The sequence below is a fragment of the Pseudopodoces humilis genome, chromosome 5 (assembly GCF_049639895.1).
Source record: "Pseudopodoces humilis isolate 2021_Gansu_Grassland_sample_001 chromosome 5, ASM4963989v1, whole genome shotgun sequence".
Classification (NCBI taxonomy): Eukaryota; Metazoa; Chordata; class Aves; order Passeriformes; family Paridae; genus Pseudopodoces; species Pseudopodoces humilis.
In genome coordinates, this window is record NC_142204.1 from 65,786,804 (window position 1) to 65,814,412 (window position 27,609).

A 27,609-nucleotide genomic window follows, 5' to 3' on the forward strand; every position below is an offset into this window, starting at 1 on the left:
AAAGCTCATGCCAAATACCCATTATCAGCCCCACCATCAGCCTAGCTGGGTGTGTTTTAATGGTCTGCGAGGTCCGACTAGCAAATCTAATTAAGCCCCCTACTCTTAAACTCCGTGAGTTAAGATCAGTGGTGTCCTACCTCCCTCCTAGGACACACCATGAGGACTGGGGCACCCCGAAGCAGGAACCCTGCCCACGGTGTCACCACTTCAGAGGAGTGCTTGCAATACATCACTTGGCAGGTCTGATTGCACTTTACAATCACTTTGCAGACATGGAAACAGCTCCCCAGAGGGCAAAACAGACCATAAACAAGCTTGTCTCATTTGTCCTCTGACTGCAAGTCTCCAGGGTCACATTCTGTTCTGTAGTACAGCGGTGGCCCTCCTGGTGATTTTGGTGGACTAGGATCAATATTAGTAAGTGCATTTCTCTTCCACTAGCTGACCTGAACATTCTGACGTTGCTTAACTCTCTGATGCTGGGGATCAGGACAGGGTTATCATGAATAAACAGAGTAGATCCTTGCATGTATTTGGCTACTCAGCTTCTCCTGAGGTCTGAAACTTTCCTCTGGAGTGTTTTCTCATGTCAAGAATCTTTCAGATACTACCACACCATGAGAGGGATCACAATATTTGAGATTTCACCAGAATATTAACCAAAGCTGTCTCAATATCCTGCATCCTCCAACACCAAACTACAATGTATTAAATTGCTTTCCTCCCTTATGCAGCCCTGGCCACTCAGTCCTACCTCTTTCCTCATCCAGCTTCCCATCCCACACCACTTGGACCCACTACTTCTACCTCCACCACTCTTCTCAGCAGACTTTTTCCTCCAGACATTTCTTACTTAACAATATCTAAAACTATCTCAGGTCTTCTGTTTACTCTGTTTTGCCACTGAACATGTGCACATTTATGTGTATTCTTCTGTATCTCCCTGGCTCTCAGTAATTAGGTTAAAAAAAAAAAAAGGACACAAGACTGGATTTTACCAGGTTGAAACAACATTAGAAGGGGATAGCAACTGAGCAATTCTACACAAAGCAATGAAAATACAAAGCAAAGATAATCTCAAACACTGGTTTTCCATCTCTCCCCTCTCCATTCCTGTGTTGTTCATCCAAAGCCCCACCATCTGGGATTCAGGTGAGATGCTGCCATGTCCTGTAGGCAGAGTCAGGGCTGAATTGTCTCAGCCTCCCAGGGGCAGAGGTGGAAATATGTGGTTGGCAGCATCAGGCAGCTGTGTCTCTGAACAGCTGCTGTTTTCAGCAGACACGTGCCACAGGCCTAGAGGGGAAGATGTGGCCAAGGACAAGCACATGGAGGCTTTTCAGTGATACCCTGGGGCATCGGGGTCCACACAACATGGAGCCAAGGACCAAACAAAACACAGAATGAGGAAGTAAAAAAAGAAGACAAAGGATGAGAAGAAATCATTGCTTTATTATTAATGTTTCCTATAATCTCGCCAGCTTCAGAATGTCTTCCGTGAATAATTTATATGAGGCTTCTCCAATAGACTGTGAATAATTGATGTTTGTTTTCTTCAGTCATTATTTCCCAATGTGTTACCAGGAACTAGACTGAATCCTAATTAAAAAAAAAAAAAAAAAAGAAAAAAAAAGTCTGCCTAGCCTGTTTAGGCTTGAAATGTGATCATACTGAACCCTGATATAACTTGGGAAAGAGTACCTTCCACTTCCAAGAGTACTTTCAGTGGAAGACTTTTGCACTTCATAGGAATAAATAATCTTTCCTTGTATCCAAAAAATAACGAAATAGAGCAAAGTTTTTTTCAGTTCACCACTCTTCCCCAGCTGGTGTGGCACATAGGACACTTTTATTGTCACTTTATTGCATCATTTGGACATTGAAAGGTGTAGGTTTGGAATGAAAATAATTCACAGCAGTGTGGTGTAGAGAGCAGGAAAGCAGCGATCACCAAGAGGCTGGGAAGCACATTTGCTACCAGGGTGTCAATAGTCATCCCAGTGGAGATGGCAGGAAACAGATCTGGAGGTGAATGAGCAGCTCTCCAGCCCCTACTGACTCCATCAGGCATATTTTGATTGTTCATCAACCAAAATGGTTCTAGTGCCATTTGATGTTCTCTGCACACACACACACAGTCCTTGCCTCTCACCCCTCTACCAAGCCTTAACAAATCTCTAGGTCTTGCCAGCTGCTTCCCTATTGAAAGGGAAATTAGCAACTCAAGAGGAATTTCTTTTTAACTTTTTTTAATTACATTGCATTACAAACAAGGTGAAGAATTCATCAAAAGCCACTAAGGCCAACCTTTCCCTTCATAAACTTAGTACACACATCAACATGCAGTTCCCAGTAATCCTTCTCCAGAGGAGAGAATTAAATTCTGAGGGTTCAGTGCAAACTCTTCAGCTTTTTAACTATTTCCATATTTTGTTTTGAATCTGTGCTTAAAAAGCCAAGAGTGTGACTTGTTCTGCAAAGACAGTGTCTTGCTCATGGACAGAGTAAAAATTCCGGGAAAAATACTTGTAAAACTGGGGTATCTCTCAGGGTATCAATCCACATGGAAATACCATGAAGTCTAGCCTCAAGCTTCAGCCCAGGTGAGAAACCTAATACTATCAGTAAGACTCATATATCTGACTGGAGTTAGGAATACAAATTAGCAGGGATGTAAGAGGAATAGGAATAAACACCTGCTCGAGTGCTATGTTAAATCACAGCCTTTTAGCAGCAACTCTCAAACTGTGCTGTGCATGCCCCTGCTAGCTGAACAGCTTTGCTCCTTGGCAGCCCTGCATTAATGCATGTGTACACACAAAATTTGCAGATGCCCACTGACCTCAGGGGAGTTAGGAGCAGGCACAATTTTCACCTGCTTGGGATATCCAACTTTACCAAAGACCGAGAGAACATCAAACTCAAACTCATTTCAGTTTTCTGTTATGAAAGAAAAACGTTAAAACTCCTGCTGATCACTTAAATTGCCCTAAAGTGTTATAAAATGTACAGCCTTAAAAAGGTCATTTTGTCTAATTGAGTCCGCAATTAGCAGGAAGATCCCTGTCTCCCCCTGTTGTATCCTGGGAGCAGATTACACAAGTTAGAATACACTCAACAAGCTCAGCTCAGTAGCAATAAATCAGGTCAAATTTTGCTCTCAGACTCCAGTAAAGCCCATTGCAATTGAGGACAGTCTATTTTCTGAAGTCGGCAGAGCTTTTCACATTTGTCATTTGGTGCAGGCTCACATAACTCACTTCAAACCTGAAGCACATTTCTGATTTCCAGGAAGTTGCTCCCACCTTAGTGGCAGCAGGTAAAGGTGCATTTTGCTAAGCAGAGCCACAGAATCACAGAATTATTAAGGTTGGAAAAGACCTCTAAAAGCATCAAGTCTAACCATTAACCCAGCACTGCCAACTCCACCACTAAACCATGTCCCCAAGTGCCACATCTACCTGGCTTTTCAACAGTTCCAAGGATGGTGATTCCACCACCTCCCTGGGCATCCTGTTCCAACAATTTGAATAAGTTCTTCTATATTATCAACATATATTTTTTTGTCTCTTTTCTTAAGAAATCTTCCTGATTACAACTGGCATTTTGATGCTGACAATCATAATGACCCTATCAGCACTTTTTCCTCTTGAACACAGCAAATCCAATCCTTTAAAAATTCTCTATTATTTTCACTACCATTTTTTTATTATGCACACAGCACCACAAAATGAGCAGATATTTATGAGATAAGGTACAACCTATTCTTGCCTAGGAGAGTGAAAAATAACTAATATTCTGTCGAGTAAGAGAGTTAATATTTTTTAAAAACATGATCTCAAAATGTGAACCCTCTAAGGTCTTTTTGGGCAAAAATTCTGCTGAGATGAGAATATCAGTGCACCTGGGAACACCAAGGGCACACTCTGAACCAGGTATTTGGGCTGTACTTGAGGGAAGGGGAAGGGAAAGGGAAAGGGGAAAGGGAAGGGGAAGGCTCCAAATTCAGATTCTGGAGTGTAAAACATGCAGCATATGGTCAGGCTGGCAGAAGAACTGGTGGCCACAGAAACAGACTGCAGTGCAGTGTCAGCAGGAGCACCATGCCAAGTGCTGCTTCCACTGCCAAATCCCAAAAAGCCCCCATCAGACACTGCCTACAGCCCCACACCAAATCAAAAGGCTCCCAGAGATATCAGCCATAAGAGGGTGCAGGCAAGGGCTTAGCCCTAAAGCAAACTGCTCCCTTGGACTGCCATTAATATTTTCCATTTAAAAAGCCAAGCAACTGCCCTGATGGCAGTGATCCTTACCAGCTGAACTCCCTTCCTGCTATCAGACTCATGAAGGGATCAGAGGGAGATTTGTGGTAATTAAAAATGAAGGAGACCAAATTAGTAAAGCACATTCCCAACTGTCAGGAGTGATTCAGAGGTCTGGATTCTGCTGAAGGAGGCTCTCTGTCTGCCACCCCCACCTCCATGTATGTACCCAACCCCCAGAACAGTACTGGGGAGATGCCTGGAGGAAACATCTTAAATGGGAAGCAGAGGAGAGCCAGAGTAGCTCTAGGAGTAATAAATATTACCTTTTCCCTAGCCAAAATCTTTTTTGACTTTTAATACATCTCTTCACAGGAGCCCCTGCAACAATGATGTGGCAGCATCAAAAATGTGACTCAGCTCTGAACAGAAAGCTGAGAGAGGTGTCTAAGCAGTCTGGTGTGGCCATGCCATGGCCTGGCCCAGCCCCACGGGGTGACCACTGAGGTGCCCCAACATGCTGAATGAGAAAACACAGGCTGCAGGGTCTGAAGGTGGTATGACTGCAGCCCCCCAGAGCAAGGAGAACAGAAAAAAATAGAGAAATACAGAATAGTGAAATACAGAATAGTGAAATACAGAACAGGGCACCTTGTCCCAATGCTCTGCAACTGCAGAGCTGCTACTGCATCTTCCTTCACATATCTGGGTCACTGCATAGCAGGACCTCCTACAGCACCACAAAAATCTCTCACATGAGCCTCCTTCTTCCTTCCCACCTACCACCTACATGGGAGAGATGTGGAGGGCAGGAGGGTAGCAGGAGGGGAAGGTGGATCATTGTGCTGCTCTGTGCTCATGGAAAGAAAAAAGCACAAAAATCCTTCTTCTAGAAACCAGGTCATAAAGCAGTCAAAATATGACAGCCCTTTCTACTATACACTCCATGACTGCTTCTCAGAGGACACCGTCTTCTCTGCAGGTAAACTTTGCTGATTAAGTTTTTGAAGACTCAAAAACAGGGCAGAATCCTGACAGGTTTCAGAGCCTACAGCAGCTGCAGGGAATGCTGAGGCTGTGCTCAGCAGGACACAGTCAGCTGTGATTTGCAGGTCACTGTGTGTTTCAAAATGCAGCAGAGCACAGAGATATCCAACCTAATTTTAAATGGTTTCATTCAAATGAAAAGCAGTAAAACACGGCATCCTGAAAACGAGCACATCTCAAGACACTGACTGAGCTCTGATGCCACAGTTCAGTTGCCCCAGATATGGGAAGCACCTGAGCTAACACATTTTTAGCAATCTCGAGTGTCTTTCCACTCCACTGGAGGCCACAGTCTAGACATATTTACAGAGCAGGAGACATTTAACATATTGTTATAGTGTCTTTCAAATTTCTAGTTCAGGCACAACTTAAAGAGAGCGACTGCTGAGCATTTGGAAGAAGGAGAGGTTGGCACAGTATTCTCAGGATTCAAAATTAATGACAGCCTGCACATCACTTCTCTTTTCAGGGAGCAGTAAAGATCAGTGGCAGATATTCTCAAGCGGCAGCATTTCTGAGTAGATGAAAACAACTGCAAACATTGTGAAGTCAGCAGTGATGGCAGATGTGTTCCAAAAACTCACTTTCTCATACAAATTCCCCCATACCATTGTGTCTACTGAGGGCTCTACAAACCTCAAGGAGACAAAAAAAACAAAAAGCCCTAAGAGCTCATGCTGCTTTACAACTGCAATTGCTATACAAGTGCAACCCTCTCTTAAAAGCAGAGACATAGCTGGCCACAGGGTATCTCAGGACTAAAAGATGCTGAACAAAACTTCTGAAGATAACAGACCTCTGGAAGGAGGAAATCGGAAGCTGGAAATTATCCTACCCAGAGTGATTTTACTGTAGGCCCTGATTCTGCAGGTTGAAGGACCAAAGAGGGACCCAAGGGGACTCCAGGAGACTACCAAATGCCAAAACAAGCCCCAGTTCATATGTCCTGGCATAGGGTAGGGCCTGTGAGATGTAGGAGAATAAATTCATAGAATGTCCAGAAAGACTCATTTCAGAGATGGCAGAGTTCTGGCATTTCTTGATAGACCTTGGGATAAAACAGCACCAGGCCTAAGAGAGAAGGAAGGCATCTCAAAAAGCCATTAATGTGAGTTGTGTGCAACCCCTGGCCAAGCCTGCAGCACAAATCCACTAAGAACACGAGTTGTAGAAGCCTCAGAAGATACAGAACCTTTTGTTTTCCTTAGGCTGCAGAAATTCATGCTTTTAGGGTAAGATGTCCTTGGTACAGCTGCTGTATTGTCAGATGAGACAGAAGACACCAGCTTAGAGAATATGACAAGACAGCAAGGAGATATCAGTCAGCATTTTCAACACAACTCATCATCAACAACAGACCCCCATGTGCAAACTCTAGAGATTTGTAGGGAAGTCATTTTTCAAAAGCTGCCTCTCCCAGTTTATCCCACCCACTGGAGAATGGATTGTCAGCCAAACTCTACACTGGGTAAAATATTTTACAGTAAAAACCACTACGTTAACCAAGCTGAATGTGAAAGGTGTTCCCTACAAATTCCTACAGAGCCTGACTGCTGTTGACAGATTCATGTTTTCAGACTGAAAGATTGGTTGTTCTTTAAGCAAAAGGTGAAAGACTAAGAGATGAGAAAACCTAAAATTACTTTTGCCATCAGAACATAGACAGACAGCCCCTGAAGCCAGTTAATTTACTACAGACAGAAAAAAAAAAGAACTCAGATGAGATCTGAGGGGTCCAGTAAAAAAGTCAAATATCTGATTGCTTCTCAAACCAGCTGAATTGCCATGGGATTTAACAGCAACACTACAAGAAGGAGATGAGTCTTCCCGTGAATTTAACAGAATCCTGTATTTTGGTGTATAATATCCGAGCCCATCTACTGGGAAAAGCTTTCACCTTGTCTAGCAAGGGCCAGATATTGAGAAGCCAGATTCATCTATTGTTATAAACCAGCTGAATTCTCATTGGAATTGATTTAAGACCAGAAACTGGCACAAACAATAGAAGATGAAGAGGGAAGTGAACCATTTGTCAAAATCTGTAGCAGAAAGTTGAGGATAGTGTAATGCTGCTGGACTTAAACCATTTATCACAAGACTTAAGAAATAATGTACATCAGAAAAAATGAGTTATACCTATGTCCTCCAGGGTACACCAAAAGTGGTTGTGCAGCAGAAGAAATAAAACTATCTGCTCCTTTGTAGTGCAGGCAGCAAAAAGTGATGGGTTTGAAGTATAAGAAGGGAGATTCAACAGCAGAAAAATCTTCAACAGGAGGGAAAATGAAAATAATTAAATATATGAGCAAATATCTGGAGAGCTTCTGGGCTCTACATCACAAGAGGTGCCTGAAAACAGTCCAGCCAAACATCAGCCATGAATGACAGTCATTTCCACTACAGCTATTTGGGCTGGAGGATGAATTATGGGATTACCTGAGGTGCTTCTCAGGCCTATATTTCTGTAATTGAAAAAGCACATCCTAGGGATATACAGAGATTCCACATTTAAAACCTTGGAAACTAAATCCAAATACCAGGAATGACACATTCTCAAATGATGCTTGCAAGCAGTCAGAAACCTTCCAGTGATCAACAATGCTACAGAAAACATTTATGTACCTCACACTGGAACACAGAGAAATAAAAATAAACCTTTAGAGAAGGAGAGTCAGAAGCAAGTAAATCTGACATCTGCTGCAATAGAACTGAAAAGATGTGGCCATTGTTCATCCTGTTTGTCAGATACAATAATTTATACCCCCTGGTATAAATTACTGCTAGGATTTTTTATGGAGAGAATTGCTAGAGCAAGGAAGAGTGATGGAAAAGAGCATTCAGACTGTGAAGCTACAAAACAGTGAGGATGTGTTTGCAGAGCAGCAGTTCGTTTATATCCCCAGATGCAAAGAAGTGTTTCACCATTAAAAAAAATGCAGAACCAAGTGATATGAAAACACTCCAAGTTGTTAAAAAATAAATGCATAAATAAATAAAATGCAGGAGCTTCATCATAAAAAATAACTCAGGCAAATAAGACATTTACCATTCCTTATGCATTCAGCTTATGAATAGCTAAATAATGAAAGTAATGAGAATGTGGACACTACAAAAACATAGTTTGACCACTGCTGGTCACTGTTTTAGCCAACACAGCTAAAAATGAGCTGGAGAGCTGCAGAACTGGAGAGCAGGGCAGCTCAAGACAAGCAACCACATCTCTTCAGGGGGTACTGCCATAGATATGCCTCATCTGTGAATGAGCATAAAAGGGATACCTATAGCAGACAGTGACTTGCACAGATACACCGCAAAGACAATCCCTGCTCCACAGAAAGTTGGGCTGGAGGGGAAGGACAACTCAGGGAAACTCAGGACATCAGTGACAGACCTGGGAAGCCCTACAAATGTAAATAGCACAAAAAGCCAGTAACAGTCTGTAAAATGAAAAGTTGCCACGTACTGCATTCCTTCCCTCTCACGGGGTCAGGTAGTCCAGAGCACTCCACTGACGGATTCGGGACAGCCACCCTCCATCTGGAGCCACTGCTGTCGCACTCTGTGTACTCGAAGTGGTAATCTGTCTGCAAGCAATTACAAAGAATTTCAGTTTCATCATAACATTTGCATATTAAACTCATTAATCAAGACTGGGATTAGCAAGCTCAGTTGTAATTAAACCAGAGAGGAAGTAGCTGGCGTGGAACATACTGTGCAGCTTTGATGATTGCCGTGTATCATCAGAGAGCAAGCACAGCTCTCATCAGATGCCGTGCAGCACAAATGCTGGGGCAGAAGGTGGGATTTGCAAAAGCACTTGATAGACAGGATGTAGATTCCACCAGATTTTTTTTTTTTCCCAGTCTCTTAGAGCAGGATTGATCAAAAATTTCTGTCCATCACAGTATCTGATCTACAGCAGTCAACAAGGCTTCCTCTTTGATCAATGGAGCAAGCAATCCTCAGAGCCCAAGTCATCCCATGATAGACTGGATGTGTAAGGTGGATGGAATGATTCCTTCTGCAAGTGCCTTTCCCTCTTTTGTCAGTTTCAGAGGAATCCCAGGAAAATTTGGGCAGATAAATCCAGTATTGGGATACCTCTGAAAATATCATCCAAGGTCAGCTCTGAGAAGTACCTCAAGGCAGAATGATGGTGTGAGGGGAGACCAGTCCCATGGTCTCTGTGGCTGAGATAAGCCCTGGCAGACTCGCTGAAAAAGAGTAAGAGACTTCCTAGCATTGGCTAGGAAAAAATATTAGCTATTTGTCTTATTAATAGTATTGATTCAGATCCCACATAAAATGTAGACTCACATTTAATTACATTTTTAGTTTTGTGTTTATATCTCTGTTTTCAAATTCATAGCCCAGAAGTTTATGATTAAAATAAACCTCAGCAACATCTCATTTTTCAACCAGTCTGGGTGGAGCTGGCAGAAATGGTGAATAACTTTCCTCAGAGGGAACAGACCCATGTTCAAATTACATGCCCTGGCAAGCTCCATTAGATGGTTCCATAAAAGGTGGTTCCAAAGCCACCTCCAGCCCCCTCTGCAGTTAATCAAGATAAAACATTGGGCATGGGCTATTTTAGACACCTATTGCAGAGGAGGCAAATAGGTAACACATCCTAGAAACACTTCCTTTCTCCCCACTGGCTACAGAGGGATACTAGCCACTTCATTTGGGTGGACTCTTTTCCATTTCCTCAGGGGAACCTCACCTCCAGCACTGCACATCCCTTCCTGGCCCACAAAAGTACCACCAAAGAGCATGGTACCGAGCAAAATTACCCACAGGCTCGATGTCTAAGAAGCTTTGGGGCAGTCTGGTGTGGTGATCCATAAAGTCTGATTGGCTCCTTTCAATTTATCAGTCTCCAGGCAGGACTGGCCACGAACCAGGGAGGGAAGGCAGTGGCCATGTCACTGTCACTAGAGCAAAGCCCACCCAAGAGGCAGCAGAAATCTGCCTTCCTGCCGTGACTGCAGACGTCAGGCCCTAATTCCACTGCCCCAGGAGAAGCTACTCTGTGCACACAGGGATTATTTTGGGGAAATCTTCTCCTGTTCTTGCAACTGACACTGTACATGATGGAGAAGAAAGAAGGGGGATCAGGTGGGTAAGAGCTGATCCATGCTGGCTCTGATATAGATTAGTTAACTCCTGCAAATATTCAGCTGACTCACATGGAGAAGACTTGCAATTCTCCTCATTTACTTGCAGAAAAACAAACAATACTGAGTTTAATGCTTCTCCTACTGTTACCATAGCTCTCCAGAGATATTCAAATATTAATAAAGTTCTACCTATACATCATTATAGCTTTTTCTATTTTGCATCAGGTGCAAATAATAATCTGATTTCTCTGGAATTAATATTTTCATGGCTGAATAATTATCTCTGTTGCTCAATAAATGGTTTAGAAACCTAACTTGCAGCACAGTTTTGTCTCAAAAAAGCCAAACCCAGATCAGCACATGAAATATAACACACTGCCAACTCTACAAATATACTTAATCGTAATATGTATTTTCCCCTTTCATCTCATTATGCAATCTTTCAGGAATGCTTTAAGAAAACAGTCCTGAATCATCTCAGTATGAAATCTACCTATAAGGCAACCATAATACACAAATGTAATAGATTGATCTCCTAGTTCATATAACATAAGAAAAAAAATTATCTATTAAATTAAATATGCAAGAGTGGAGTGAAGCAAAGAAAAGGATATTGAAGCGCTCTGACTCACTTTCAGATCCATTTTTGATTTAATATCAGATTAAAGAAATTACAGAGAGCAGCTCGGTGTTGACAATCCAGGTTGCTCTCATAGTCACCCTCTCAAAGCATACTTCAGTGATGTTGAGCCAGCAATCCAATCCCTCTGCAGCCAAAGTGGGTCCCAAAAGTGGGGCAGCTGTGAGGGATGCATCATGCAGTGCAGAAACATCCCCTCTAATGGCTGAATAACTGTCGCCTATCAAAACGGATTCAAAATTCAGGACACTAACAAGAACTGTAAAGAGTAAAAGGCTTCTGCTGTCCTTCCATATTCAGGCAGATGAGCCAAGTTTCCATCCCTCCAACAGAAACTTCTCCAGCTTTAACCAGTCAGGTGAGGTTTCTGGAGAGATGGACCCAACATGTCATTCCCTCTGATCACCCCATCCCTGTGTGCAGCTGTGTCCACAGAGGAGTCACAAAATTGAAAAGTTTGTGCAGCAGAACAAGAGTTCTGAGTGGTCTCTTACTTTTCCCTGTACTATGGTCAGTTCCCTTGTGCAAGAATGGTTGGGGTGGGGTTTTTGTTTGTTTGTTTTCTATCTGACTTTCAACTCAGCTTTATATCTGAAAACACCTCTATGAACATGGCTGGTTATCTGATAAATGACTGTATTGAGGACTCTTCAAATTAACTTTTGGCTTTGGTTGCATACACACGCATAGCTCCAAAAACCTCTGCCAGCTACCAGTCCTACTCTCTTAGAATCAAAGAACCACCGAATCCCAGAATGATCTAAGCTGGAGCATTAAAGATCATCCAGATCCAACCCTCCTCCAAAGAATCTGCCAAAAAGAAATTGCCCAGAGAAACTGCAGATACCTCATCCATGGAAGTGTTTGATGTGAGGTTGGACAGGGCTTTAAGCAACCTGGGATAGTGGAAGATATCCCTGCCCGTGGCACAGGGTTTGGCATGAGATCTTTAAGGTCCCTTCCCAACACAAACCATTCTCTGATTCAATGATTCTATGAAACAAACACTGAGGGCCCAGTTGTGTCCATCTTTTATTAGCAGAATTTTGTGACCAGAACATCTGTTCTGCATCCACAGGCACGGCAGCAGCTCACAACTTCAGCTTTAAACTAACCAGCGTGGCTACTTATGGTGGGTGAATGTAACTGCAGGAACTGGTGGTTCAGCTACATGATCCAGCACCTCAAACTGGTTTAGCAGCCATGGTGATGTCCTCAGCCCCCAGCTCAGGTCCAACCCTATGAGCTGGGAGCACACCTTGGCTGCAGCACCCACACCTTCCATCACACACAATGTTGGCAGGCTCTGGAAATTGCCCATTAATGCTTACTGGGCTCAGCACTTCTAATCTGCCTCAGCAATGTCAACCTCCAAATACAGAAGGCCGACTATGAAGCCACCTCAGCACCATGGGACACTTACAACACTTTTGTTTCTCATGGGAAAAATGCCATTATATTGGGATTTCCCCATAGAATCATAGAACGGCTTATATTGGAAGGAACATTAAAAATTGTCTACTTCCAACCCCATGACAGAAAAATTTCTTCACTCACCAGTTCTCTGAAGTGAGTTTCATGGCAAATCCATTGCCAGATGTTATCTGTTGCCAGCTGCTACTCTGGCTTTGCTTTCAATGTTTTTTTCCCACTATCATCTCCACTCATCCAGTATCTTTACATTTGGCCACAGGCCTGTTTTAATTTTCACTGTAATTCTGACTCTGTTTTATTACTTTCCTGCACTTGGCCTTCATCTTCTAAATATGTTCGTCCCCCAGCTCAGCTATAATTTCTTATAGCATTTCCTATTTCATTGATCATAATTCCTAGGGTTTGGCAGAATTGGTTTGAATTCCAGACCCAAAGAGGAAGTTTCCATTGGAAAGTGTTTCTCAGGAAAAAATAAACAACATCCCACACAGGGTTAAACTTGGAAAAAATGCAATTTTCTAAATGGAAAATTGATGCTGTTCCAAGGAATCACTCAGGATCAATGTGTAGTCCTCAGCATTAAATTTCAAATGAAAGGTTAATAGTAACCTGAAAAATGCTACCAAAAATAGGCATCTGCGTTTGCTTTACCCTGTGCTGAATTTTGCTTTACTGTTCTTGGAGAATTAGTGAAATCACATCAGCAGTACCATGCAAAGCTGTAATGAGAGACTCTCTGACCTACACATGCTCTCTTTGAAGGACACCCTGCACATAAAAGCAGCTCATCTCATGATGAGACATGATGGCAAAGAGTTGGTGCACTGGTCACAGCTCTGCCAGGGGGAGGGAAACACAACAGAATTTTTCCAGCATCCTATGCTCCAAACCCATCAATGGTGCAGGCCTGGCACCCTCGCACACATCCAGTGCAAGGCTCCAGCAGAGATCTCCTGACTCCCTGGGGCACCAACACCTCCTGCCCTTCCCCAGCTCCCAGCCCACCAGGAGCTGGCTGAGCAACACCTCAGCACGGTGTGTCCCACCCTGTGTCCCCAGCAGCCCCACTGCCCCCATCTCATGCAATTCTTGGCTTCACTTTAAGTGGTACCAAGTGGCCCTCCCTGCCCAGCTCCCCAGGCCCAGTCCATGACATATTAGATGTTTCCAGACCTCTGCATCTGAGCTAGACATCTCATAGTCCCCCACAACAGCTGACTGACACAGGCACAGATCTCTATTTCAAGTAAATGCCTATTTCAGGACATTTCTGAAACTCTACAAGGATTGTTTTCTTCTCCACGGACTGGAGAGCTTTCTTCCAGACAAACCCCATAGCAATGAGCTTTCTCCATGACAAAGAGCAACACCCTCTTCAGTGCCTTTCCTATTTTTCTGCACCAATTTCTTCATTCCTGCCTTTCACATAGATGGGAGATGCCTTGCACACCTTCCACTTAATTAGAACCAAAGAGCAGAGAGGACACAAGCCCTTGCAACCAGTTTCCAATGCACTGAACACTCAGTTTGGGCAGAAAACACAGGATGAAGCCCAGAAGCAAGAGCATTTACCATATCTGTCATGAAGCACAATAGCAAAAGACTCCTGCAATTTAGCAGCTTGAGCTGCTCCTGTGGTTTTCCAACCACAGACATCATTGAGCCAAATTAAAACCAAAAAAGAAAAACAAAACCAACCCCTCCTATGCTACCTGGCCAATATTACTAAAAATTTTCAAGAGGTCTGACAATTACTCCTTCCCTAAACATGGATTTCTTCTTCCACTGATATTCTGCTTAACCTGATTAGCTGCACACAATGCTATTAAAAGATACTGCTTGCCAAAAGGGGCATCCATAATCTTTACAGACCTCTGTGCTGTCTATATTTATACGTACAATAGGGATTAGCTGTGTATTTATTTTAAAAACCTCAACCCTCCTCACAAATAAAAGCCTCTTTTAAGGAAAGAATGACTACAAACAGAGATAAGAAGGGAACCCAGCCTCACTGAGCACTACTGTGATTTTCCCCAGACTAATCTCAATGAAAATGAGTCAACATTTTCACTACCGTGCTACACCAAGAAATGTCACCCCAAAAGACAACAGATGCAGAGATGTGGCATTCTCCCTGCGTGGCTGTTTCCCATGTCTGGCATCCATAGCATTAGCACACTCAGGGACTACGCTTTCAACACTTTGGAACTCCAGAGCTTTCAAGGGCTGCTTATCGGTCACTTCTAATTCGGGCTTTGAAAAGGAGAAGCAAGTTCCTATTTCTTGTTAGCTTTGAGCTTCTAGCCCTTTCTCCTCTTTTACCACGCTCATTATTTTTACTTATATCCCAAATATCCCTGCTGCCCCTGTGTTTCCTATCACCCCAGCCCATGAGGAAGCAACAGACCCTTGTGTCAGCAGGGCTGTCACATCACTCCTCCAAACCTAATGCCCAGCTCTACGCTTCTCCCCAACATGAGCACATTGCTCTTTAATCTCCTTTGAAATTACTTATATCAGTGATTTTCAGCTGAAAATTTTAGTCAGGCTTTCAATTATTCCTAAATCCCCAAATTCCTAAAGACATTTATGTGTATTCTGCCACATTTCTCTTTTCTGGACCTCTAATTCATTGGAGGCTGTTTTGGCAGAAAGAATCCTAGCCCTAATTGCATTACTTAGAACTTCACAAGGCAGCTGCATACATTCAGACTTTCTCAAAATCAGGCTATTTGCATCTTGAATCTAATTCAAGCACCAGGTTTCAACCACCAGAAGCTGAGGTTGGAACACTGCCAAAGCCATCTGCAAATTAAAGATGAACTGAAGAGGTTTACTGAATGAAAGCCAGAATTCAGCGAAAATATATCATCAATATTTGCAAGGAATCAGAATAAATTACATTTTACTAAGTTTTTATATAACCTATTTAAATGTAAACCAGAATTCTAACCCAAATGTGTTAAAATAAATGTCCAGTCCTAGGCCAGTGAGCAGAGTGACGTACAGTGGACAGATGTCTGCAGAATGATGGGTGAAGTTCAGAGAGCCACGAGCAGCTCTGTCAGCAGGAGGAAGACAGAGACAACCCTTGGCAATGTTTACAAACAGCTCATAAAAAAGTGTTTGGATGAATATTGTGTCCCATTGGAAATGAAAAAGGCGTTGAGCTCTCACACTAACCAGGTCAAAGGACTTCCTTTGTTCTTGGTGAACCTGCTGCAGCATGGGATGATGATCACCAGAGAGATAACCAGGAGGTGGTTCCAGCATAAACCAGATGTTTAGAGTACGACACATGAACTGCATCTGTTTCTCCCTCCACAGCTGCAGAGTTTGTACAGACTCATTTCCACACAAGTTTCTGAGGTTAGGTGGGACAAGTCCTTGCTGTTTCTTCCTGCTGCACCCAGCTGTCACTGCTGGGCTGCCATGAACATTTTGAATGTGTTGGTGCAGCCTCTGAACAGCTTCCAGTCCACCTCTCAACTAAGCCTCCCATAGATGCTTGTCATAGAAATCATGTGCTATTACTAGAGCAGGGTTTTAAATTAAGAGATTGCAGGGTGAGAAGAGCATTTCAGAAGCCATTTAGTCCATCTTCTTGCCCTCCACACCTAAACCATTCCTGACAGAAGTTTGCCTAACCTTCTAGAAACCTCCCAGTGACAGATATTGCACAGCTCTGCAGGGTGAAGCTCACAGTTATGGGCTCGATAAAATGATGCTAATGTACTCAGACCATTCATCAGGCAGCTAATGAAGCAGATATCATCAGCAAGGGAGCTGAACAAAAGAGCTGGGAGAAATACGTGGGGGTGAAGAGTTTATTTGTTGAAAAGCGCAGCCCGAAAGATACAATTTCAGCATGTAAAGAGATTTAGAGAGCATGGCTGGCCCCAAAGCCTGCCTGCATCCCTCCAAGAAATTGTGTTTATTGTGCTATACATTTATATATACATATATATATATATATTACATGATTTGTTGAAGACCATTTCTTAAGGACAGTGCATTCCCATGTAACACAACATCAAGTGCAAGAAACTACAGGGCTGTGTTCTGAACTGTTCTTCTCTTGGCTGTCAGGCACCCTCACTCTGGCTGGAACCACTGGAGACTTCTCCAGCCTCACAGGGCACCAGCCAGGTCAGAGACTGTCATCTTCCAGCAGAGATGGTGCTTTCTCACTCTGACACTTCTGCAGCCTTTGCCAAATCCCTTTCAGCAGCAATCTAGTAATGGCTAGGAGAGTTTTTTATTATCATTACCTTATTTTTCCTTTCAGGGACCATTTTCAGTCTGAAAAGGTCAGGTCAGCCAGCAGCCCTTTGACTATGAGAAATTTATTTTTCTTCTAAATAAAACTTCATTTAAAAAAAATCTATGTGCAGCCCAACCCCAGCCATCTTTGAATGTGTCTGGGATTATTTATTTTTGCAACCTGCAGAAAGAAGTAGCCTCTAGTAAAACACTGTCTCTTTCATCTAGGGCCTTATCAGTTTCCCAGTTAAGTCAATAAAAGATATCCATTCACTTCAAAGGACAACAGGATGAGCCACAGTTAACCAGCTCATGTACTCATCACCCTGATGGTGTTTAAATAACAGGTAATGGTCATTGTCATCTTTGCAAGTGAAGCTCTAGAGAAGGTAAAAACCTTTCTTCCTTTTAAAATAATCCCATTGAATTTCATAGAAGATACCAAACACGGAATTCTACAGGATGGCACAAAATGGCCCTCAAAAAGATTATTTTCAGCTAGACAAACTGTATTTTCAAGAGGCATCTCCAGTGATGGCTTAATAAGCTAATAAGAAGTATTGAGCAGTTTGCCTGCCCCAAAACACGTTTTTCTTTTCCCTTGTGTCAGCACTACGTCTAAAAAGAACTTGATCCATCATGAAGTCTTTTTTTTCTCCTAGTTTTCAGCAGAACAGCTTCCTGCACACTGTGTCAGCACTGCTGTGGACACAGGAAGGAAGGAGTGGCAATGGGTGGCCAAGATGGGAAGATGGACAGAGGAAGAAAAGCATTTTCAGCCAGGAACAGGACTGACCTACTGGTCACACAGACTTAGATTGGATTCAATTGGAGGCAAAAGTACTCCTTGATCCTGATGTCTCCTTTCCCATCTTCCACAGCTTTAGTATTCAAGGGTTTGGGTCTCTCAGGCACCACAGAACATTTTAATGAATATGGAAATTAGCACAGTCTCTAGGGGATACACATCTCCAAAGCCACTCAATAGACTTTCCAAATGCATATTCTGGTTCTTAGCAACAAAGCCTTACAAATCTCCATCAAAGAGAGACTTTTTAATGCCAGTCAGACCATAGAAAATTGAGAGTTAAGAGAATAAGCTATGTGCTTTAACTGCATCTTTAGTGAAATGTTGATTCCTGTTTCGAAACCTTCCATCCCCAGTTTGCAAAAAGCAACTTGCAGGAAAGCCATCAGGAAGAAATTCAGACATGATGATAGACATTTGCATTGTATCTTGAGACATAGAATATTATTTTTCTAAAGGAGAAAGGACGAGTTAAACCTCTCACCCTGTTCCACTGTCCCCCCATAGCTTGGCTTGGGTGATTTGGAGATGGGGGAGTGAGGCTGTAACAAATCTCAGACAAAGCATGAGATGCATGTAGCCAATGGCACCTTGTAAAAAGGCAGGAGAAAGTAAAATCCTTTGGCAAAGGGTTGGGTCTTTCTACAACGCACAGGCAGGTTATCATGGGCACAAGGCATAAGTCCTGCTTCTTCATCAACTGCTGGCTTGCTTGTGGAGTCTCAGAAAGTCTTCACTCACTTGCCTTCCAAGCATAGTCTCATTTGGCACACCTGGAGATGATACATTTCTCTGCAAATTATTCTGGGAACTAGACCACTTTTTATTGTCTTACCTAATGCCAAATACGGAGACAGGTCAGGAGTGCAATCCAGAAGCTGAGTCCTTAAACAGATAATACTGTCTTATCCACAGGCAAAGGGCAAAACCACAAAACAGATTTGAATTTACTAATGCAATTCCACAGTATTTTGCCCACTGTCTTCATGACTTCTGGGAAATGGAAAGGTTGGAACATTTATTTCCTTTACATTTAAGACCCTGTAATAGGCCAGTTGCAAGTGCAACAAAGAGGACACTTCTGCCAGGAGAGAGCTTGTAAAAACAGCAGGTTAATAACCTGTTCTCTATCTCTGGCAGGTCATTCCACATATAAGAGCCACCAAAAGCACCTACCAGTAAGAGGGAATAAGGTGTGAAATAGTACAGCACAGGAAACAGCAGAAGTTTCCCACTCAAGTTCCCTACCATCACATCCCTGTCATTATCTGTCACAAGAAGTCCCATCCCTGGGCTGAAGGGATACTCCCTGCAAGCATTTGCTCTTGGATTCCACTGCTCAGGACTATGAAAAACAGTGCTGGTTAATCTCTTTGGAGTATGTTTGGTTTAGAATAGGAAGCCGATCAAATAAGAGCAGTTCAAGCACCAGGAAAAACATTTCAACTCAGCTTTCAGGTGGGACCTGCTACCAGGAGTGGATTGAGGAGTTCCATCTCATCAGAAAACTTCTTATAATATCCACCCTGTATCCCCTAAAATACCACCAAACTTTTTAGGGGATACAGGGTGGATATTATAAAAAGCTTTCTGATGAGGTGGAACTCCTAAGGTAAAAAGTTAACTGTCTCAAGGACAACACAACTTTCTCAGGTCACAAATAAATTTAAATGATGGTATAAAACTGTCTGGCATGCTTCCAACAGAGAGGATTGAAGAGAAATGAGAGAGACATGTCCAATATCCAGCGATTCCGCTGGGAGGAAAATCTGCTAGACGTGATCAATTAATTCATTGTAATGAAGAGCACTGTAACCTGCTATCAATCATTTTTGTCCTGTGCTTTGTATCACATGGATTTCTAATATATGCACATGCCAGGGGACCTGAAGGAATATTACTCAGCATGTTTCCAGCTGGCTTTTTTAACTACATATCCTGTGATTATTTGTTAACAAGTTGGGGATGTGTTAACAATCTCATGACATTTCATTTATGACTCTAGTCTAGGTAAAACCTCCAAGGTGCACTATACACACACAAGTAAAAAAAAAAACCAGTCCCCTTTAATGAGTGTGTGGGCACGTACACACCTGCTTGAGCATTTTTGTATGCACACACAGCAACTCACACAAGGATAATTCTGTCATCATTTAACCCACAGGTTCCATCTCCCCTTGGCTGATAAAATTTGGTATGGCTCTGCTGCCTGCAGAGCCACACTGATTACACCCACAGAGACTCTAGCTTCTTGTTTATCTTTTAACAGAATGACAGAAGGTTGTTAAAGCAACACACAGGTCTTGGGTGAAGTCTGGGGTATCTGACCATTGCTCCACGAGACTCCCTGATGGTACAGGCAGAACCAAAACATCTTGTCTCTGCTCTTGAACCCTTCCAGCAATGACAGCTAATTAGGTGCTGCAGAATTAACTTTCATTTTCCACCTGGTGGAAGGTGGTGTGCTGGTGGTGACTAACTGCATTCACAGAATGAATCAGTTCTCAATTCCAAGTATGCCAGTAAATCCCACCATGGACAAGTGTGAGAAGATGCTATAAGGATGGGATTGACCTCACCAGGACATGGATGGCAAGGATGACAGAGCAGGGGCCTGATGTCTTTTCCCATGTTTGATCCAAAAGCTGCTCTGAGAAAGAGCTCCTTTCAGGACACAACATCTTGCTGCAGGTGGAGCACTGGGCACAAATGTTGCTCCTTTCCAGGGTCCCTCCGTGGCCCCTCAGGGTCTGTGGCATGGGCACATCAAGGCAATGCCCACAGTGCTCTGAAGGAAGAGTGTAGCTAACTTCTGCCTTCTCTGTTTGCTAACACCCACTCAAACCTTGTGGCTAAATCCATGGGTGTATTTCCTCATGGAATTCAAAAAACCTATTTATTTTATCCCCTCCCTCCCAAGATGCTTTTAAATTGCATTACATATCACTGATGCTGGTGCTCTGGGAGGGATACTAACATCAAATATAAATATAGGCATTACAAATAAAGCCAGCTGTTCCTTTCTGTTGATTACAAATCTATTCTCCTCACCCAGAGCTACTCCAGCCTCGTGATCTTTCCTGCAGCCTCTGCCTCTGTGGCACCCAACAAATATGCAAATACACAAACTGCACTCCAATCAACCTCTACACAGGTTCAGACCAGCCACAAGGGATTAACAACAGGAGCAAGGGAACAAGCACCTAGAGCTGGATGGTTCTGTACAGACAGAAAGATAGAAAATATCCCGATGGACACTGAGAGGGAAACACATCATGGGGACAATGGAACTGCCCATTCATAGAACCGTGAGTGCTTCACTGCTTCACCTCAGCTGCTGGAGACAAACCTGTGGCTCTGGTAAGATAAAAATCGCACTTCAGGAAAAAAGCACATGCTGCTCTGAATCAGAGCAGTTGCCAGCAGACCACCCTAACCCAGCCTGGGACAAGAGCAAGTCTTTGCAGAGAAGATGGGACACAGATGCCCCAGAAATACAGGAGGAGCAATATATAACTTGGGACAAAGCATAAAGGCATTCAGATCCACATGACAAGCCAGGAACAACTAAAGGCTCTTCCCTTTCCTTTAAGGACTGTGACCTAAAGCTCCAGCTAGAACAGCTGCAGTAATATTTCTCCAGAAGCTTCACATAATCACTTTCTCCCCTTTCATTATTTCTATTTCCTATTTCTATGCAAAACTCCCATGGGAAAAGGTCACAAAAGATTTGGATGGAAATACCCTTCAGCAAGCAGAGCAGGAAACACAATTTACAACCCTTTTCCTGCGGCAATGACAACCCTCTTCCCTCTCTCGTGACATCAGAGATTCCAATGAGAATTTTCCTTGTGTCCTTGCCAAGCCACCTCAGCCTGATCCTTCCATCAAGGATCAGATGCCAGACTCCCCTCTTGTCCCAGTCCCTTTGGCCAGCCCTCAGGATGGCTGTGAGGGGCAGTCAAGCTGTTTGCACCTGCCCCAGGCAGTAACAATAGCTCAGGAAAGCTGTTTGCTCCCTCAGATCCTTTTCAGGTAGAGTGGAGAAATGGAGCCAAAACCCAGCAAACAGAAGTTCAATCAATTGAGGCTCAAAATAGAAACAAGACCATGCTGACCGCCACGACAGAGCACAGAAAGGGCTGCCCAGGCTTGAGTGCACAGAGAGCTAAAAGAGGTGTTGTTTTTGTTCCTGAGGCTGCAGGATTTGCATGTGACTCCTGACAAGTTTATCAGCAGTTTCATTGCATAAGGAAGTAAATAATCAGAGATTTACAGAACAGAAGGCTCAGGCCCACTGCACTGCTCCAAGACAGATCCACAGGGCTGCACCTCCCTGCCATGATGCTGGGGAGGGAGTTGCACACCCTAACATCAAAAGCTACAAGAACCAACCAGAAGCACCAAAGGCAAAATTCAAAGCAAGTCTGAAATTGTAAGAATGGAACAAACCTATGCCTCTCCCCAAAGCTGGAGCATCACCTGAGGCCAGTGTATGAGGGAAGACTACTCCCTACTCAAGTCAGTCTTCATTAAGCTGAAGTTTTCTCAGCATGCTGCAAGTTCAGCACACGAGCTCCAAACCAGCTGACATTCACTAAGCTTGCTGCAAATTCATGTCCAAAGCAGGATCTGTCTGCAGAGGTTCATATGCCTACCCTAACTGGAAAATTTGAAATTCTGAGGTAGTGGTGACACCCAGTGAAATGGGTAAGAACAGCCTTGATGTCCACACCAGGTCTGTAGTGCTCTTCTCAGCTTTACATCTAAGATCTGAATTCAGAGTCTATAAAAAATCCTCTAATTCAGTGTTAAGTTTACATCTGCTTCCTTATGACACAGAACACTGAAGCACAGCTTGGGTGCTCTGAGCATCTGTCCAACACAGGACCTCAAAATTGTTTGGATTGGAAATTACCTTAAAAATCATGTAGTTCCAACCTCCCTGCCGTGAGCAGGGATGCGACACACTAGACCAGGTTGCTCAAAGCCCCATCCCACCTGGCCTTGAACACTTTTAGTAAAGACAAGTCTTCTTATCCCAGATGTACTTCTGCCCAGGAGCCAGGACATTTAGGTCCTTATTTGTAAAAGGTACAGAAGAGTTTTGCTCCTATCCAGGCACTTGTTATGGCAGCAGCTGGGCTCCTCACCAGCTTGGAATCATGCCCCGAGTGCTGTGGCAAATTGTGCACAAGAAAATCAAATTCAGGTCTCATGAGGGTCAAAAGACTGGATCAAACTCTGTTAAGAGCTTTCTAAATCTGTAGTGTTGATCCTGCCTAAGGGACTGCTGGAAGGGAGTTGCTTTTGCCGTGGGAGGAAATCTTGCAGCAGCCCTCGCCACGGCAATTCAAAACAGCAGTTCTACACAGTTTCAAAAAGCAAAAAAATAGGAACATTTAGCCCCACTTTTATCTTTCTGCAAAGCTTTCTTGATAATCCATCTGTTTTTTTGCCAAGGAAAGCTCATCACATAAAGTGAGGGGCACAGGGTTCTCCAGGCAATTAGGCAGGTAGTGCTGCTCACCGTGCCTTTACTGAGCACACAGGTTCCCCTCTGCCAGCAGCGGCGTGTGGCTGCTGTGCCAGGCCACCAGCATCACCCATCTCGTGTCAGCCAGCCCCACAGGGCCAGCACAAGGTTAATGCAGTCAAGGTAAAAAAACCACAACAGAATAATAATATACTGAAGGGTAATGTGCATATCAAGCGGCTGATTTCCAAAATCTGTGAACTCTGCATTTCTCATGCTAGTGCTGGCACAGGTTCCCACAGTCTCCTCCCACCACTGACCAAAGTGTGCTTCGTAAACTCTGAAGTTTTAAGCAAGGTCTAACACTGAAGGAAGAACAGTGGAAATTAAGAGACATTATACAGGCATGACATGCTTATATCTTGAAGTGACAACCAAACATATTTTTAATTGGCTTTGAAAATCAGAATTAAGCACAGCTATAACATGATTATATTTACATTTTTGCCCACAAACTGTTCCAATTTCAACAGTATCAAATCTGCCCTGAGTTGGGAGTTTGCTGGAAGTTTGCTGCCCCATTTAAAAGAGTAAATGTGTCTTTTGCCTGTCCAAGGAGAGAGGTTGGGCCTCCAGAGGATGGTAGATGTCATCTCAGAGGAGTCCCTGCCACCCGAGAGTCTTTAAGCTGAAACCACTCAAGATGTCAAAGTCATTCATTCTGAAGGCTGGAAGGAAGGAGGAGAGGAGGGAGGAGTGTTTGAGTTGTGGGGTTTGCTCAGTTGAAGAGCAAAGGATATTTCATTCTGAAATATCCATGCAACAGGAGATAGTCTGCTTTCCAGCTAGAAGTGTGCTTGTCAAAATGCATTAGAAAACATTCCCTTTAATGTGGAAGACTGAAAATTCCACCCAGAATAACATCTGCTTCTAAGGCAAAGAAAAAAGAAAGGAGATGAAAAGGCACAAAACCAACCCAGTGGACATTTTCCCTCATTTGAAATACTGCAGACGTCAAATATTGTCAGGACTCAGAATATAACCACAGCACAACCCAGAGAACCCAGCTAAAGCTTTATCACATCAGATGGAGACCCTCAATGCTAATTAATTGTAACACCCAATGCAGAGATAACCCAAATCAATGTGAATTAAGGGTCTCCTGCAGCACTTAAGGAGACCCCAGGGATGGAGCAGCCCTGACAAAGCCGTTCCATGCCTTCCCAACACACCACCTTCCACATGCCTATCTCTCTGCAGTGTCCTATCATATTTATTCACAACCTGTCACACACCAAACAACTGGCTGCCTAATGCCATAATTCAGTGTTTGCAATGAAACATCGTAATTGTCTGCTCATCTCAACTACAGCAAATCAATATACAACTATGCACCACCAGGCACAGAGACACAGAAATAATTATGAATCTTCCACCTCTGGCTGGAATCACACATATACAGACATCACAGAGCCAAGGGCAGCAAATCTCAGTTATGGCTGTTCTACCCACCTGACACCTCCAGCAGCACTGGAAAACCCAACACAAGAGATGGTAAAGTCAGCAAGGCATTCTGGGGGTTTCCTGAAGAAAATAACCTGGGGGGTTCTGAGGAAACCCCCAGTGAAGAATCCTGGGGGTTTCCTGCAGGAGTATTACCTTTGCATCCATGGAATCCATAAAGAGAAGGAATTAACTGCTTAATCAAATCCCCAGTGAGCAGCACCAGACTCCCTAACTCACAACTTCCTCCATGTCAGTCTCGTGCAAAGATCTGTGGCCATTTTAAGTTGTTTTGGTTCTGTAGGCTTTTTCTTCCAGCCTCTCCAAAAGCTGTCCAATGTAAAGGCTGAAACATATTCTTAAAAATGCATAAACAGAAGTGGTAAGCAAAAAGTCATGCTGGCAGGTTATCTCAATGGGAATGAGGTTGCTTCCCTTTCCAAAAAAGTCATTCCCTCTTCTGTGTTGTCCTCTTCTGTAAGAGATGCCCGAGTGAAGCAAACTGCTATAGCCAAGTTTTTTTATCCCAGGAAAACTGTTTTCTCTGATGGAAAACCCTGAGAAACAGTGAGACACAGCTGCTCTGTCAGCAGCCATTACGATGAAGGATTACCAGCACAGTCCATCTGCCCAAGCTTGGGGGTTTGCTTCCCTTTTTGGTTTTTTTATTTTACTGTATGATGCTGCACTAAATCAGGACAAAATTAAATCCAGGACAGGCCGATCCCTTTGGGGCTGAGTTGCCCCTGGAGCACCACTATCATCACTCCACCATCCAAGGATATTAAAATAAAAAACACTTCTGAACAATGATTCAGCATGATATGAACTGCTTGGGCAGCGTTTCTTTGTTAAAAACACAATGCCAAACTGAAATGGGGAGTAAATCAATAGCCACAATTCAGGATAAATTAATTCCAAATCCCTTCCACTGTGCAAATACATTACAGTGATTCACAGAAACAGCCTCAAAGAAACAAGTGCCTCTGTGTTATTACACAGCAAAATGTAAGGTGCTTGGGAGTCATGTGGGCAGACAAATGATTTGTGCATTAGTGATTTAATTGGCCCTTACAGGTAACACATAGGAGGAAGGGCAGGGCTGTCAGCAAGCAGCAGAAGCCAGGCCAGAGGAGAAGCTCTGAGATATTTTCCCAATGCTGGCAGAGCAACACAGCTGCTGGCTGGGTGTGAAATCCATGGTCAGGAACCAGAATCATGGAGGAATTCAGGGGACATGTCCTCCTCATGGAGACCAAAGGAAGGGCCATATAACAGCAACAGTGTGTGATGGGTGCCCTGGAGAGTGGAGGAGGAAGGTGTAATCCCAGGATTATCTTTGCGTTTAAAGCCAGGAAGCACTTTTAAGGTACCTAGTGAAGAGGCACAACCTAACAGGGAAAATCACAGAGGTGCAACCAAAAACAGCCCTTTTTTGGGTTTGGGAGGTGGCTTGCCAAACCTTGGAACAGAGTGGGAAATGTCCACATCCCACTCACAGGGAAGACAGAGAAAATGTTGTTCATTGCCTGAGACCAGTGATAAATGCACACTGGAGGATAATGGTGCACATCCTGATGCCTTTTCCTTCCCACCACTCACTACAGCTGTGCAACTGTGAAACCCAGCACACTGCAGACACACAGACAATTCCCATCCTCATCATCTGCTGCCCAGAAGCAATCTATAAGCACCAGTGGTTGGTCCTGTCAGGAGCTGCACACCAGCTCACACTGCAAGTCATCCCAAACAGAGAAACACTCTGAAAAGCCAGGACCTAGATTTTGTAGACAGAAATGAGTGTAACTGGACCATTAAATACCATTCTCACACCCTGCACAGAGTATAATTCTCAGTATTTTGGAAAAGTAATGATGTGGCTACCACCAGCTGTTTGCATGAGCCCATTGCACTTACAGAGTAGCTTTTAAAGAAGGAAAAATGGTGCAGATGATGCTACCAGGCACATAATCAAGTTTTAATCACATGCTACCCAAGTCATACACTGCATCACATTAGATGATGGTAGACAGAAGCAGGAAAGCAGCTTTTTAGGGTCTTTTTTTGCCCATGGGAAACTCTTTGCCAAACAAGGTCCCACCTCTGGGTTAGTGGTGAAAAACCTGCAGCCTGCAAGGCACAGCTGACCACCCAGGGGATTTAGGATATTTCTCCTCACAGGTACTTCACCCACCTGGGTTCTAACAGTACCTGGGCAGTAACAGAGCTTGCACAGGGATAAATCATCTGAAGATACCCCATGTAGTGCAGAACATGAACTCACAGCTAAACACCTAAATCTCTGCTGCTAATTAGCAACAAACATAATAACTTGCTTAGAAAGCCAAGCTTAAGTGATCTTCCCTGCCTGGGGAGGGTGAGCTGTGAGGCTGTATGCAGAGCTGAAAGGGAAGATGAGCCCACAGGGCTGTATTTGGGGTCACAGAGGACTGTAGGACTATACAGGCTCTCCAGGACAATTGGAGTGTTTGCAGTGTAATTACTTGTGTCTGGAGATCACGGATTTAGTACAACCCTAGCTGGGTGGCTTGTAGAGGAAAATTTCTAATATAATTTAGTGGTCATAAAAGCACTAAGGTTTTCCAGGACTCACATGCAAGTAAAGTTTGTCTTTTTACCAAAGAGGATCTCATACATAATTACTTTTTCTTAAAGCATCTCATTATTCAATATTGCAATTCACAGAACCATTTCACTGTCATTCTAAGGGGGGGTGTGGGGGTGTGGAAAAAGCTCTTTTATGATCACATTCAGTCACAGGCTCCCCCTAAAGTCCTGATGAGCCAGAGTGAGTTCATGGAAATGAATGTCAGCCCAAACAGCTAAAAAACTCTTTTTCATTAGCAGAATTTAGGAAAGGAAGAAAGGGAGGCACAGATTTATTGGTATCTCAAACCCTACTAAAAATCATGGAATGCACAATAGCTCGTAACCCTTGGAGCTCAGGTTGGGGTGCTGCTGCAGGAAGATTGGGCAGTGAATCTGTGCTCCCTGTCATAGAGAAAGAAACAAATTTCCAGCAATTAAAC

At 43.5% G+C, this 27,609-nt stretch overlaps 1 protein-coding gene across 1 annotated transcript in view; it reads right to left on the minus strand.

Moving 5' to 3' along the window:
- The window catches only part of ELAPOR2 (endosome-lysosome associated apoptosis and autophagy regulator family member 2), a 94,252-nt gene that overhangs the window by 37,520 nt on the left and 29,123 nt on the right, over positions 1-27,609 (minus strand). Inside the window, exon 2 of the mRNA XM_005526035.3 lies at positions 8,776-8,896. Coding sequence (XP_005526092.2) covers positions 8,776-8,896 — 121 coding nt within the window. The remainder of the gene's footprint in view (positions 1-8,775; positions 8,897-27,609) is intronic.